This window comes from Vanessa tameamea, chromosome 10, assembly GCF_037043105.1.
Source record: "Vanessa tameamea isolate UH-Manoa-2023 chromosome 10, ilVanTame1 primary haplotype, whole genome shotgun sequence".
Lineage (NCBI taxonomy): Eukaryota > Metazoa > Arthropoda > Insecta > Lepidoptera > Nymphalidae > Vanessa > Vanessa tameamea.
The window spans coordinates 11,927,841-11,944,834 of record NC_087318.1 but is presented as its reverse complement, the minus strand read 5'-3'; the positions used below and the strand labels follow the sequence as shown (position 1 = coordinate 11,944,834).

The following is a 16,994-nucleotide window of genomic DNA, read 5'->3' as shown; positions in this document are numbered from 1 at the left end:
CCTACGTCATTCCATTAGCGTTACACATGAGTGTTCTTACTTTAAAACAATGTAATTTAAAATATTTTATTAGATTCATGGAATTTTACGGTTGAGTAAATGTTAATTTTGGAATCGTTGCCCGAAATCGTGATATCAGATTCGAATTATTTGTAATGTTCCGAATTTTAATTTGATTTTAAAGTGTTTACCACGTTATATTTATTGCATTTACACATATTAAGTAATATATATATATATTAATTTCCTAAAGAATGCGTATCAAATTCAGATGAAAAATGTGATTTCAATAATGCTTGTAAAAGCCTACGAAATAAAAATGAAGTTTATTGATTTCATTTTGTATTGTAGAATAATAGAACAAGACTGTTCTTTTCAAAATAAAAGAGAGCCGAGCTGGCCCAGTGGTTCAAACCTAGGAAAGCACCGCTGATCACAGCAATCACATCGACATGTGTATGAGCCGAGATGGCCCAGTGGTTAGAACGCGTACATCTTAACCGATGATTTCGGATTCAAACCCTTTGTGTTTATAATTCATCTCGTGCTCGGCGATGAAGGAAAACATCGTGAGGAAACCTGCATGTGACTAATTTCAACGAAATTCTGCCACACGTTTATCCACCAACCATTGGAGCAGCGTGATGGAATAAGCTCCAAACATTCTCAAAGGGAGAGGAGGCTTTAGCCCAGCAATGGGAAATTTACAGGCCGTTACTGTTACTGTTCTTTTTAAAATATTGCGTAGTATACTAAGAAATATCATACTTTACATATTTTTATTAAACACTAGTATCTTTAATCACGTGGTAAGGATGAATAATAATGTGAACACTCAAGACGTACGAGCGAATCATTTATTACGGTCTTATGACTGTCTTAGATAGGCTGCTTGGATGCCTAGACTGTCTAGGCAAGACTTTAGACTAGATATGTTACGTAGTTAGCGAAAGTGGATTAAGGAAATTGCATCGTAGGCAAAGGTTGTTGTAATATCATCATCAATCACGGGTATTATTTTAGAAATGTGTATTACTGAACTAGCCGAATCTGCGGCTTTACCCGCGTGACAATGACATAACTTTACCTATAGTACACATACCTATATTAACAATTTTACCAAACCAATACCAAATTTCATCGAAATCAGCGGTTTAAGCATATGTATACACAGAATTACTTTCGCATTTATTATTTTAAAAAATACAAATTCGAAATTTAAAAGAATCGATTTTCAAAATCTCATGACTCATTTTTTTTTTAATTTTATTTTAACACTGGTAACATAAATTGTAGCTGTATTTTAAATTTGGATTAAAAATAGAATGAAAAAAGAAAATCAGAATTATAAACAAATATTACAAATATTACATACAATAGTTACAGCAGGAACTAAAAAAATTATACACATTTTTATGTTTCTCTGAATTCGCACTAAGCGGGCAAGAATAAATTTCGGTGTAAAATAAACAGGAAAGAATAATAAAGTGTTATAAAGAAAATTTGTATTTTTTTTATTTTAATCTGCAATGATAATATAATTAGCCCTTGTTTTCTTAATCATAAGGTATATTCTCTCCCAACAATGTTTATAATAAGTAGACTGTGCATTCATTCATAAGCTGTATTATTGCATAAAGACCCTAATATCTTTAGGAATAAGGTTCAACATGCTTGATAAAGAGAACATTGATCATCTAATCTACGGCGTACCTTGTTAGAAAGTGCCAATTAGTGAAGGATCTAGTTACTATTAAATGCTTAGATTTGATTTGCTTTTAATTAAATAAACAAATCCCTTGTTTTTATTCGGAAATCAACAGTTTTACTCGCAAGTATAAATAAAATAATCATTCAATTAACATTATTTTATCAAGGGGATCCCTATGAGTATTATTTTATTTGAAATTAGAATTAAACTTTTTTTGTTTTCATAATAAGGCGCTATAAGGAATATTAATCATTGCTTACATCTACAGTACGCTGGTTTGGACTTGAAAGAGTAACTGACAGGCAGACATTAATAATATTGGTATATATTGACAGAGTAATACGATTATCTATATCAAATCAAATCAAATTCATTTGTTAAGTATAGAAGCACTTACATATTGATTGTCAAATTAAAAACTGCCACCGGTTCGAAAAAGATGAGAACGCCTGGCCTAAGAAGAACCGACGAAAGAAAGTCAGAGGGTTTTTTTATTAATTTGTGATTGTTTATATAACATATTCAATAAAGAAATAGCCAAAGGCATTCCATTCCGACATATCACATATTAACATATAGAAGAGGCTGTTAGTTATATAGTAATTATAACAATAGATTTATTAAGGACATAAATAAGAGATAAATAAAACATGCAAATAATATAAAAAACAGAAATAAACAGGAAAGTGTAAGTCGGACTCGTGACCTGAGAGTTCCGTACCACCAGACAGATAGATAAACAGACACTGATATATCGGATTTTTCCTTATACTTGTCCTACAAGATATTGTTTTTTGTCAAATTTCATGATTCTAGGTCGACAGGAAGAATCCTAAAGGTTTTTATTCCCGTTTTAAATGTATGGGAAAAGCGTCATAAATGGCTATATGTTTGTATTTCGTAGACTTAGAGCTCACAGCTCCAAGTGACCCCAGACCTTAGTATTAATTTATGATCAAACGAACTTCTCAAGTGAAATCCGATCATTATTATATGAGTTGTTTCATTCGAAGATATAATTAACTAGGTAGTCCTTCTAACCTACAAGGTAACGTCGCATATTTATGAGAAAATGAATTAAACTTATTCATCATACAAAAATTCCACCATAATTTGTAAGTTACGTTATACTTTCGTTTAGTGTTTTCTGATAATCACGCAACAACAAGATCTAACCCTTGGTTGGGAACGTCACGCCTGGAGAATGCGAGACGCAAAGTGTGGCAGCTCCCAGGGTAGGCTGTAGGCTCTGTCCTTGCTTCTGTGACCTGTCATCATATAAAATACCATTGTTAATAAATAGTATTTCAGATTTTTTTACTTTTTGTAATAATGGAAACCAAGGCTGGGAGGGCCAGTATCCTCACCGTATTGGGTTACTTCGTTAATAGCATCTCCTAATACTTGCAAATACTCAAGCGTCAAGTTTGCTGATTATCCATGTAATTCGCCTTCTGAGGTGGGTAGATCGAGAAATGTATTTTGTCTGCAATCCGAGGCTTCTGTTTGAACCTCTGGAGATTCAGAACATGGCAGAATATGTTCAGTTTCTACGGGAACATCAACATCTGCAACACAATAAGTTCGATATTGAACAATTTTTCTACTTGATTTTGACTCTCGGCCAACACTCAAGTACGCATTCCTTCATTTAACTGTCGGCTAAACTCAGGATGAAAAGTCATCACTATGACTCTGGACACTTCATATTGTAGATAAAATGTAAGGCTTACCTGAATTATCGTCAGATGAGTCGGACTGAATGATTTTACGACATTTATTGCGTCGATTACATTTTTCTTCCATTTTCTCAATTTTTACTTTGTAATAATTAATTTTATCAAGACTTTTTCGTGTCGGCATTATGCTTGTAATGAAAAACTTTCTAATATTTGAAGAGCGCGTGCGATCGTTACCTCGCAAGAAAAAAGAATGAGGCTAATACTGAGCGCAGGAACGATGAATGAAATAATGTAGGTACCCAAAAAGTTTATTTTTTATTACGTACCGCAGTAAAAAAAAAATCTCTTAAATATGCGACGTTACCTTGTAGGTTAGAAGGACTACCTAGTTAATTATATCTGAAGAATGAAACAACGAAATATAATTGGTATTAAATTCAATATAGTTTATTACTCTATGCGTTCCTGAGAAAAAATGGTCTTGACGGATATGCAGGCAAACAGACGAACAACGAAGTGACTTTGTAAGGGTTCCTTTTTTCTTTAAGAGGTACAGAACTCTAAAAACAAAGATAATATTATACAACAATATCATTAGAAAATTATCACACCGTGACAAAAGGAAACAATTATAATTATATGCATATATAGATCTTAGTTCCTTTTTTAGGAATATCTAACGATACACAAGTATATTATATAAATATACTTCAAAGTAGATTATATAAATACGCAGGTTACATTGCTTATAGTACACAAAGGTGCGTAAACCTGTTCACTCTGTATTACCTATCCCCCATAGTCTGATACGACGATAATCCGACGCGCATGGAGAGATCAAGCGTAGGGCCAACGGCTTTTAGTTGCCATTCCAAAGCTTGGAACCACAAAGCCTGCAGACCAACGAGTTAGTTGTACAAAAAACATATAACATTTGGAGTAAGTCAGACAATTATTAAGTTTTTTTTCAATCTTTATCGATATATATTTTTTATATATAAAATATGCAGGCGAACGGGACCTAAACCTGAACTCTGATGGTAAGTGCTTATCACCGCCCATCGTCATTGGCTCTGTTGGCGTCGTCCGTTGGCGCCACCACCTTGGGAACTAAGATGTTCTGTCCCTTGTATCTGTAGTTACACACTCGTTTACACTTCAAACCGGAACGCAACAATAAGTACTGCTAATATCTATGGGAAGTGAAGACAACATACCACCAGGCGGCTTAATAGCCTGTCCGCCTATCTATATAATTGTTTCTTAATTCTGAGACAACTTAAGATTACTAAGTAAATCCAATTATAACTGACATATATCCATTGGAAGATGTATCAACATTAAAACAATTCCAAGTATAGCTCGGTAAGCTAGTCCACTCACAGCCTTATTAGCAGTATAAACACAAACAAACGTTTTAAAAATAAAATTATCTCTCTTTTTTTAATATAACATTTCTATACAAACATTTGCTTGTAATAATACACTCGGGTAGTATTAACCTTATAAAAAATGTAATATCAATAAAAATATATTAAGTTTATCCTCAAATAAATCCGGAGCGATCCGATAATTTGTTTTCGGCTATTTGTTATTTATTCAATGATAAATCACTTGTATAAACATATGGGTTTCAGAGGTACATTCAATTTGTTGTGAAGTCATTCTGATGAAATATAAGCTCGGTTGTATGTTTGTACTGAATTTATGTCCGAGAAATGTGTTGCGCTTGTTACAGTATGACACACAGGTGTGGTGTTCATTGTCTTAGAACTATTAAACAAAGATATTTCATAAGTTTGAACGAGTCAAGTCACTATTATAGAGAACTGACAAGAAATTCATTTTTAATTAATTTTTTTTTTAATATGCGGTTTTACATTTTGACACCTTCAAGTTTCAGCTCCTAAGGTTCCTGATTCTTCCTAAGATTGTATCTTTAGTGTGCGCCATCTCCACGCTCACGTAAATAATACTCACGTAAATAATGATTGAATCGACACGATCAATTAACTTATGTATGTTGGCGGATCAGCGCGGTAATCAGAAACCAGGACAGGACGCACGCTTACTGTACCATTATATTTATTAATTTTTTTGTTCACGTTAAACATATTTCTTTTATATTAATTTTGCAAAAAAGTAGGTTTACCCATTACAAGAAATAATACTTATTACTAATTTTACCTCAAAGAGAAGGTGTATATTTTTTTTAAATACCTGTAAACCTGATTGTGTTATTTATCGTTAAGAAACTTGCCGAGGCAGTCTTAACGTCAATTTCTTCATTGAAAATTAACTACGAGTAAATATAGTTGGTTTAAACTGTTGGTTGCATTTTGAAAAATATATGTTAATAATCTTATTAATATTAAAATTGTAAAAGTATGCATAGATGGATGTTTGTTACTCAAGCGTGCCGTATTTGTATGAAATTGGGTAAAGCGATAGATTACCACATGGGTTATTTTTTATCTCTTACATCTCCACAATATAATCTTCACATTATAATAATTCCTTTGTGGGGCAATGTTCTACAACAGGATCCCAGAAAGCGTTCAAAGTGCCTCTGTTGCCAAATAAAAAAAAATAAGGAACTAAATAAAGAAACGCTTGTGTGCGAAAGGCTTTAATACAATTAGTGAATTTATGATTGATACCACACCTTGGAATAAAAACGATCGCTTCCTGGCTATTTCTACTCATATTCAATTGTGTCAATAATAAAATAGACAAAAAATTGACCCGCTGAGTTTCTTTCGCAGGTTCTTCTCAGGTCAGGGTGGTAGTGTTTCATTTGACTATCAATAAGTAAGTGTTCTAATGCTTCTATATTGAATAGAGGAATTTGGGTCTCAGTTTAAGTAATACCCTGGCCTCTCTCTCACATGTGGATGAAGCTGCTAGCGAAAGCTAGTTAATTTATATAATGTATTAAAATTCAACAAACAAGACAGCAGTATGTCACAATGCATAACTCGCGCGTCGTTAGTTTGCTTTGATTCGATGTTATTTACGACGGTAACGACAAATAAAGAGCTTCATTAGAACATTCTGTGGCGCCAAGACCCCCTGAGAATCATTTTTGTTATCGATAGGAATCTTGGCACGTGGGCGTATCAACGGCAGCCGTCTGAAGGAACAGCCATATGTAGCAATAACAATTTGTTTCCTCGTATTGATGTTATAGAAATGAGACCGATTATAGGAGATTATTGAATGAATGATCTCGTTATATTCATCCTGATTAAACTTATGTTGTTCGCGTAATATCAAAGAGGGCTTAGCACATAATTATCTGTCTGGGTTTAACCCAAAATTCACTTGATCTACTGTCAAAAGCACTTTGTACGGTATTGCTTTGTTCGTTGTGTGATTTAGAATAATAATAACAATGTCTTAATTTATCAGCCACGGTAAATGTGTGATGTGTGCAGATACAATTTCACCAGCTATATTTTCATTATCTTAAACCCATTGAATTGAAATGATCACGGAGAGTAGGGCGTAGGACGCGCTATTTGGGGCGCCGGAGTATTAACACAACAAATTTAAACTCGGTATTGATATTAAGAATTTTTCAACAGCAGAACACAATATCTTATTATAAACACTTATTACGTTTTAATGAACTAAATATATTACAGTATAAATAAATATAAAGTTTAATTAAAATTAATCTTCTTAATACATATTTAATTTGTATATAGGTGAGCATCAAATATTGTATCATTTTTCTTTTATAATTTCGATGAATTTCATACAAAAATATGAATTTCAACATGCAATATTTGTATTTAATACTAATAATATCAATAAACATAAACAGTCTAATCAAGCACTGGAAATCTTTAAAAGGGATGACGTTAAATTTCTTCAGAGCTTTACATATCCTACGGAACCACGTACATAAAATATGTGTGTCGTAGAAAAAGATTTACGAGCATCTAAGTACCCAGTGGTCTCACGTTCCCACCATAAAACTGAAGCTTCAACTGAGGATAAAACGATACACCATCATAATATATTACTATTAAAAGTAGGTTCCAGCATCGAGGTTGACTAAGCGATCATAATGCGACTAGGTTGTAAAGTCTGATAACCTTTAAATAACGCTAGATTTAGAGCAGCTTCGCTTTAGAATTCATTGTGCTCTGGATTGAAAACCTGATTATTTTTAAATTAACCGTATTGCATAGAGTCCTTATTATCAGATATGAAACACCAGAACAAAAAACGTTCTCTTTCTCTTTCTTTAAGAATAAGTATTTAACTGGACATTTTAATCAATCATTTTTATTGGTCGAAAAATATTCTACTGCATAACGTTTTCTTCTTTTAGGAAGACTTAGTACTTATTCCTCTAAGCTTCGCTGCGAGTTCGAGGTTATTCATGACTCGGAACTTCTTACGCTATCTTATACTGTGTCACAGTTTCTGGGAATAGTATGAGTTTTAGTTCATCTTCATTACAAATCTTGAAATGTTTTGTAAGCACAATATTGATGTGGTTTGAATTAAATTTAATGAAAGTAAAAAATCAAAATATATTTATTTTTTTGCACTATAGAACTATAATTTTTTTTTAATAATATTATCTACGCCTTGTTTTAAAATTGATATAATTAAATCAGAACAATTTTGTAGCATGACTTCACAACTATGACTTTGGAGTGCAGCGTCCGATGACGTTGCATATTCCTAATGCACAGTAAGGATACCACAAAGCTAGGATCTAGGTCAACAGCAAACATTTGTATGGCTACTACAAATATAATTCAGGAAACATTTAAGTCCATTGAAACCCATTCTATCAGATTTAAATAATAAATAAATATAAATAAATAATAAATATATGGGACAACATCACATACATTACTCTGATCCTAATGTAAGTAGCTAAAGCACTTGTGTTATGGAAAATCAGAAGTAACGATGGTACCACAAACACCCAGACCCAAGACGACATAGAAAACTAATGAACTATTTCTACATCGATTTGGCCGGGAACCGAACCCGGGACCTCGTTGTGGTGTACCCATGAAAACCGGTGTACACACTACTCGACCACGGAAGTCGTCATTTTCATTCATTTGTACTAATTCATAAAATTTTATAACTAAATCAATCATCTACTTCAAAATGAATGTTATCTGATATTAAATAAAAAATGTATAAATATACTACGAGGAATCCTCCAAGCGAAAGCCATACAAAATTGAGATGGTGAAATTACAGTTCCGCCAATGTAGCAGTGATTCGGGTCGTGCACGAAAAAAAAAAAACCGATATCGTATGAAAGCCGACAACTTCCAAATTTTTTCCCACTTTTTTTCGATTGCTTTTTGCCTTTTTCCTGGGTTGCCAGCTCGCTACCGTTGGCATCGTGTTGCTAGGTGTTTAAAACTGATGCCTTTTTAAAGTTTGGAATGGACATAAATTGACTTTTCCTTCTTTGTTTTCATTCTTATTCTACGCGTGATTTGATGTAATACGTAATTCTAGTTTAATTTTGTATTTTTTGTGAAAATTCCCTTTATCCTTGCCTATCTCGTTCAATCTTTTTCCTTTGTCGAACTAATGAATATTTAATACGGCGACATCATTGTCATAATTTTTTTAGCAATCATTTCTTTGCTTAATTATCAGATGGTCTTTTGATAGAATTTATTCCATATTATATACTATGATATATGTATATACATAATATGCTATTTGAATTTTATATATTTTTTCGGGTATAACTTCATTTCAGACGGATTTTCAAAAAAATTTTTTTGTTCAAAAGAAGATTAATTTAAAATCCCGCTTATATTTTGCCAAGATCAGACATCGGAATTTTTCAATTAATGCCAAAAAACCGCGAATGTTACTATATATTTGCTTCGTATGAAATTGTGCAATATTGAAGTCAGTTTTATTTTAGTTAAAAACTTTTTACTATTAATGTTATAAATAATATTGTCATTGTCTCAATGTCTTATGACTTTTAAATATTTTGTGACCATGTTCTAAGGTGAGTTTCGACTTTTGACATAAAGACCGAATTATATTTTTTAAAGTATTCCGCAACAGATTATTCTGTTGCGGTATTATTTTTTTCTCATACAAAATATATAATAAACTTATAAAAAATATATAGTTTTTATTGATAAAAAAATTTACTTGGTGGTAGGGTTTTGTGCAAGCCCGTCTGGGTAGGTACCACCCACTCATTATATATTCTACCGCCAAATAACAGTACTCTGTATTGTTGTGTTCCGGTTAGAAGGGTGAGTGAGCCAGTGTAATCACAGGCACAAGGGACATAACATCTTAGTTCCCAAGGTTGGTGGCGCATAGATGATTTAAGGAATGGTTAACTTTGTCTATTGGCGATGGTGACCACTTACCAACAGGTGGCCCCTATGCTCGTCCGCCAACCAATGACATAAAAAAAAATCTTTTCACAATTCCTCAAACAAGTCCGGACAAGAAACCAAGGACGCAACGTTAGAAATTGTATTATTTATTTTGAATTATAAATGTAGAACGAGAAAAGTGAGAACAGTAAACAATCATGGAAAATAGTTGAACGTTCAGTTTGTTCGGCAACGTTCAAGCAGTTTCTATTTTACCTACTTATTTATTTAAATTGTAATGTAGTTGCGATTTCAATCACTTAAACTTTGGATATTGTTTTTTGATAGGCTGTTTGAAATGAGATTATAATACATTTTTAAATCAAATGTATAAATATTTAAGCTAAAAATAAAACACTTGTTAGGGCTTTGTAAACCGTCTGTGTAGGTACCACAGGAGTGTGACTACAGGCATGACATCTTAGTTCCCAAGTTTGGCGGTGCATTGGTGATATGAAATATCACCATCGAATTTGGGAATGATAGATTACCTCATAGATATAACATTTATATATTATTGTTAACAGTAATATAATTTATTTATCAAATTTAAATTTATTAAACGGCCACATATACACAACCCGCATTGGAGCAGCGTGGAGGAATATGCTCCAAACCTCCTCAAAGGGAGAGGAGGCCTTTAGCCCAGCAGTGGGAAATTTATACGCTGCTAATGCTAATGCTAATACACAATATATTAAAAAACTACAAAAATGCTAGCAATCTCATAGAAGCTCGAACAGAGATAAGTATTCCTGCAGATTTATTTTATTATTAGTTCAAGAAACACCTGTACAATAATTCTGAGTATTGAATAGCATACTTTCAGTGGCTTCTTGATATTTTCTTAGTTTACCTCCATTCTCATTTTGATACCGTCTGAATTCAATAGATATTTTTAAAGGGTTTCTTTTACGTGAGCTCGGAATTATTCTGTCGCGAAGACTTAAAAATTTATTTTCACAAAAGACTAGAAATTTCGTTACGTCTAGACCGGGATGGACCTATTTATTATTTCAATAATGCAGTGTCTGTTCATACAGATACAGTGTGTTCTCTTTTTGAAAAATTAATCTGTAATTTTTAGAACGCTTAATTTGTGTGTTAACGTGTCATTTCAATAAATGAAATTATGATTATAAATGCTAATTTCATACTTCTTTAGTCTAATAGTTTTTTGTTCTATAAAGGTTGCTTGAGATTTTAAAGATTATTAATAACACGATAATTTAAAATTTTATAAGAACGCACTTTTAAAACAAATCAAAGGCATATAAAAAAATTGCCACACGTTTATTTACTAGTTGACTTTGATATTAAACGTCCATAAATACTGGAACGAAGCGGTTCATTTCAAACTTGGAATGCGATGACGTTATAAAAATTTTCATAATACCGACCGCAGCTGATGCTGTATTAAATTTTAAATATCGAACGCCTCCCGACCAACGTTCAATTTGCCGCGAAATCTCCATCGTGACAGTTTGGGGTGACTACAACGTAGAAAAAAATGTGCGTCAAATGCGAATCAATAGGGAATAACTTTGATGTACATTTTTTTGTATTAAGAAAAAAACAATGATTAAGTAAAAAGTTTTGTTTGAATACTTGACAGTTTTATCAAAACTTTTTAGCTCTGTTAAGCGACGTTTGTGAGTTATGCAAATTTTGGAAACAATAATATAAACTTCCCTCCTTCGTGTATTCTTCATTCAACTTAATGTAGGCGAAACATTGTATTCCGTCAGCAATAGTAAAAGACGGGTACAAATTAAACATAACTAGGAAAATTAATATGATTTGGGAAAAACTCATAATATCTTCAGTAACATTATTAATATAGTTGAAAAAAGTGTATTAAATAAAACAATAATTATCATATAAAATATGATATCCATTACGCCGAATATATTGAAAAAAAAAACTCAAACCCGATAACATTCTGTAATGACATCAAAAGTTCGACAAGTAATAAAAATCTATCGTACCAATTTATTCGGAGTCCATAAATTTTTCGATGGCTATGAAAAAAACTTATGAAAGAAAATGTTCTCATGTTCTACGTGGAGCAGAAGCCATCAAAATTCGAGGCACTTTCCTTCACTGAGAATATTGTGAGATACCTTATATTAAAATGTAATAAAATTCCCCATAGCTAATATAATTTCGCGGCGTAGTCCGAAAGTTAGGTCGCGAGTTCACGCACCAACATTTTTACTATTTTATAACACATAAATTTATTTTATAGTCCATTAATATTTGGCTATTAGTATATTGTTTATGTCTATGCAAGATTTAATTTTAAGTATAAACTAGATTTACATTGTGTTTTTTTCTTAAAATGTTTGATTAAAATAATAATATTACTCGAGGCTGTAGAATCGATCACTATTGTTCCACAGAGGTTATGTATTGTTTAAATTTTAATTACAATTTTGTTGCGGTGAGCTAATAAATCTATTATAAAAAAATCGTACTGACAACTGTAAATACCATGATCATAAACTTTATATTTTTTTTATATCATGTTTAATCAAACATAAAATAAAAGTAATGCAATGATAAATTAAGGTTAATAGTAATTCATAATATTAATAAATTTATTTACTCATAGGCACTAAATTCAGTCTGTCCAAGTCCTAATACGATCGGGAGCCGTGCGGCGGCGCTGTCGGCTATCAATCGATAGGCGACCGGTTGCCAAGCAACGATCATGTTGCAAAATAAACAATCACAATCGAGGATCGGCCGAGCAAATTTACTTTCTTATTTTATTACTTGTGTCAACATTTTAGATAGATATTATCAGATTATTTACTTCCATCCTTTGTGTACCATGTTTTAATATTGAGCCTCAATATGGTTCTATTGCCGCCGTGTTCTCCGGACATTTGTGGGAAAGATTTTCGTTCATCTTTGAAGAAACCGAGTCCAAACTATCCGCATAAGACAAGAAAATGCAGGATCGTTCCGGCCTTTACGATACAGTCGATGCAGAAGAACACGAAAGTCCTTCCTCCCCCGAAGTGCGGTGTGTTCGACCCTTTGCCACCGAAGCCGACAATGTTCAGGAGATGCTATCAAAGAGGGGAGTTCCCTGTCTGTATTGAGTTCACTACGAGCGGAAAACGGCTCGCTTGGAAGGTAACAACTGTTCACGTGTATCTGATTCGTTTTAATGTGATAGGAAGCTCCGTCGATTTATTGTGTTCGAATAAAACGGTTTCGGGATTTGGTTTTTAAGGTATTGGGTGCTGTACAAAGGAAATAAAATACGTAACGTGACAAATCATTGTTAATATTATTTTATTAATATTAAATTGAGATACATGACATCTGTGCTGACAAATATTAACAATTTTTTATTTAGACTAGTGTACTTTCAACGCAAACGAATTGACCTTTTTTATATTGTATAAGTATTTATCGTCCACAGCTTCGCTCGCGTTTTAGGGTTGGTCGTCAGGTGTTAGCCTATGTCTTGGAGTTCAAGATAGCTTTATACCAAATTTCATCAAAGTCGGTTCAGTGTTTTGACCGTGAAAGACCAACAGACAGACAGACTTACTTTCACGTTTATAATATTAGTATATATTATAACTAGTAAATTATTTTTCACAGGTGCCGATAGAAAAACTCGATTTCCACCATTACCTTCCAATGTTCTTTGATGGTTTAGCTGAAGGCACGTACCCTTTTAACTTCATAGTGGAACATGGCGTACATGATCTCGTCACAAAAGGATCCTTCAAAGTCTTACCAGTGGTTCCTCAAATCATAATACCAATCAAAAGTAAGTCATATATATATGTATATTTAAAATAATGCTTGGAATACCTTGTATGATATATATCTTTTAAATAAATGCGAAAAGAAAGCAACCCCCTGAATTTGTTTTGCTGGTTCTCAGTGCTCAGGTGGGTATTTATGTTTTATTTTGACAATAAATAAATAAATGGAATGCGTTTACATCGAATATATTATTTGGTGTAATAAATAAAAATATATTATAATAAAATGTGGTAAATGATACTTAATAATACCATTGGAAAGGTAATATTTAATGGACGTAGACAAAACCATTGTCGTCCAAAAAATCTGACTAAGTTTCGAACATTAGTAAAGTAACCGCTGTTTAAGTGAGCCAAAGGCACCTCTCAATAAGAAAGTTTATTCCACTACGTTGCCTCAATGTAGGTTGGTGGATACATAAATTTAAACATATATACAAATATGTGGCAAATTTTTAACCGACGTATTTAAGTTTTCTCGTTATATTTTACTTTAACTTCAAGAATTAAGTAAGCACATAAAACTCATGAGTTTTATCAACTGGGCTTTGATATTATCTACTTGTGTAAAATTTGCAAACTAAATCTGGAATTTTCCAAAATTTTGCCAAAATATTGTCAGTATAGAAATGATTCATCTCGTTCAAAAACACATACAAAAACGGAGCCAGAACTGAAATAGGAGATATTCAATATTCGTAAATTCACAGCACATTTTTGAGAGATCACTGCCAGACAGGCAACCTGATATTCCTTATTCAGGTGGAATAACGCAGAGTGAAAAATAATCAAACAGCTTCTAATTTCCAGATTAAACGCGTAAAACGATCACTCGATATTAGATTTCATTCAAGTTTTGATTTGATATATTTCTGATGGAATGAAAAATATGTTCACAAGCTTCGAATGTAGGAAATTACTTAAAAGTACCATTGTAATTTATTGATTCTTATTTTTTATCTAACATTGTATATCGAGGTTAAATAAAATGAATTTAGCGTAAAAGTTTTGAAAATCAGTTACCAGATTATGTATGACAAAAAAAAATATATATTTACAATCATTTATTTGTTCGTTGATTAAAATATTTACAAGCCCAGTGTTTACATATTGAATAATAATGTATTTATAAGCATCGATGCGTTAATCATCATAAGAGGTCAATTTTAAACATAATTCAATTTAATAACATTCATAATATTCCAATAATTTTATAAAATGATCTACAGGAAAGGATTATTTATTACCTGGTTTATTAAATTTTAAATAAATAGAATTAAAATCATATATAATATTTACACAACATATTTGCATTAACAATAACCGTATTTGTTCAGACGCGCTCGCAACAAAGCGACCTACGGTTCTCTGCCATGCTCTCAAGTGCATACAAATGCTCGTAACGGGATGCGACAGGGTCGGCGAGGCGCTCGTCCCCTACTACAGGCAGATATTACCCACTCTCAACCTCTTCAAGGACAGGAATCGTTAGTATTGTAATCATTTTCAACTGTCTCATTTCATACGCAAAATATAAGTGTTCATTTCGTTAATCTATTTCGTCGTCTGAGTGAAATATTTCATCGTCTCGAAAAATATTTTGCGTATCATTCATTGCATTGAAACATTATTCAAATTCTACTTAGAGAATTTAGTTTTTGTCTGGCTTTTAATTAGTGATTTATGATCTATTTATTGTGATGTGGTATCGTTTTATTTTTGACCATTCATGATTTCAGTACAGCCACCCATCGTAGCTGTGCCGGTATTAATGTATAATTTATATTTACATAATCGACTCTGAGCATGGATGACACGTCCATCAATCTTGGTACAAGTATCAAATTGACGCGTTCATAACGTCAGATATTGTTTTCAGTCTAATAGACTCGTCGGGGCGCTCGAGTAGATTAATTATACTCGTCGTCGGGACAACGATGCGAAATTCGGGCGCGTCACGGCTTCACAGCGTCACCGCGACCTGACACCCGACCGCATTGTTACAGGAATTCTGCGCGCTCCAACCCCGTGTTACCTTCGCTTTGTTGACTTGCGACTGCTATGCCGTAGATTCTGTGATTCGGTACAATTGTATCACTCTTATTGCTGTCTCTCGTTCAAAAGATCCAGTCATTGTTTTTATGTTATTCAAAAATTAAGATTACTTATGTAACTGTTCTCATACGATCTTAAATATAAATATATAATTTAAATGTTTTCAGATTCTCTTCTCTTCTCAGGTAGTTTGAGGGTTAAAAAAACGAACTATCAAGAGAATAATTATATTATCTCTTTCACGTACCTTGCAAATAATTTCATTTTGTTTAATTATTTGGCTATATTGTTATTAATACTATATTTCGAACAAATTAGTAAATTCTTATCTAAGAATGCGTTAACTGCTGCGCAAGTTTGTTGTATTTCACGCCTTCTCATTTCTCGTGTTGTCAAATAGTTGCGGCCGAGGTTTTAGCCGTCTCCGTCGTCGTTTTGCTCCGTTTGTTTTAGCCGGCTAATGTTTTGCAAATTACGTACCTGCGTCTGTTTACAAGTCATTCCTGTGTTCTAAATCACTAACAACATTCGCTCTTTTAGAGCCACTTTCGTATGTTGTCTGCTTTTTACTTTTTATCTTTGCACAAAACTCGCTACTTCTCGAAATGTAAAATAAGCTCTTTGTATAATATGTCTTTATTATTTTTTAAAATATACGACATTGTTTATTTTAATAACATAGTTTAAATTAAAATATCATCTATCTGAATATATATTTTTATGATATCACCATTAGTAGTAGTACAAGATATGCTTTTGCTTGTTTTTTTTTAGAAAAATTGACAGCAAAAAAAAAAGTAAGTTACGAAAGTGAGCGCTAACCGGGATTAGACCCGGGTAGTACACAATACTTCATCATCAATGTTCCCTTAAGTATGGAATCTAAGATATTATGTCCCATGTGAATGAAAGTACATAACACAAAGTATTTTAAGTTGTTCGATGGTACTGTATGATTGAGTATATTCCTAATACTGAAAACGGCAACAATAAATTCCAATAATTATATTTATTTTTAATTTCTTAAAATGTAATCATTTAATAATTTATAGGTAATATGGGATCTGGGATAGACCATACGACGACTCGTGGTGAAAATGTTGCTGATTTAATTGAAGATACACTGCAAATTCTGGAGCGCTACGGCGGACCGGACGCATTTATCAACATCAAATATATGATACCAACTTATGAATCTTGTGTATTGAATTAGACGACGTTTTCCTTTATTTTTATTTACCTCTGGAAATTATTGTTTTTTTATATAAAAAATTGACACATCAATTATTTTATTACTCATAATTATGTGAATAAAGCTACTGTTATAATTTCTTGAAGTGTTTTTCAATTGAGA

At 32.6% G+C, this 16,994-nt stretch overlaps 2 protein-coding genes across 7 annotated transcripts in view; one reads left to right on the top strand and one right to left on the bottom strand.

The window, feature by feature from the left end:
* Positions 1-16,994, bottom strand: part of Bru3 (bruno 3) — a 651,773-nt gene that overhangs the window by 388,388 nt on the left and 246,391 nt on the right. The gene's annotated exons all lie outside the window — the stretch shown is intronic.
* Positions 12,519-16,874, top strand: LOC113392031 (parkin coregulated gene protein homolog). The gene is made up of 4 exons (XM_026628282.2): positions 12,519-12,938; positions 13,416-13,587; positions 14,923-15,072; positions 16,693-16,874. The coding sequence occupies exons 1-4, from the start codon at positions 12,654-12,656 to the stop codon at positions 16,851-16,853; spliced, it is 768 nt and encodes a 255-aa protein (XP_026484067.1). The 5' UTR covers positions 12,519-12,653; the 3' UTR covers positions 16,854-16,874.

Coding starts and splice junctions, on each gene's coding strand:
- LOC113392031 (XM_026628282.2), top strand. CDS start 12,654: ATGGTTCTATTGCCGCCGTGTTCTCCGGACATTTGTGGGAAAGATTTT. Junction 12,939..13,415: donor GAAAACGGCTCGCTTGGAAG/GTAACAACTGTT, acceptor TATTTTTCACAG/GTGCCGATAGAAAAACTCGA. Junction 13,588..14,922: donor AATCATAATACCAATCAAAA/GTAAGTCATATA, acceptor GTATTTGTTCAG/ACGCGCTCGCAACAAAGCGA.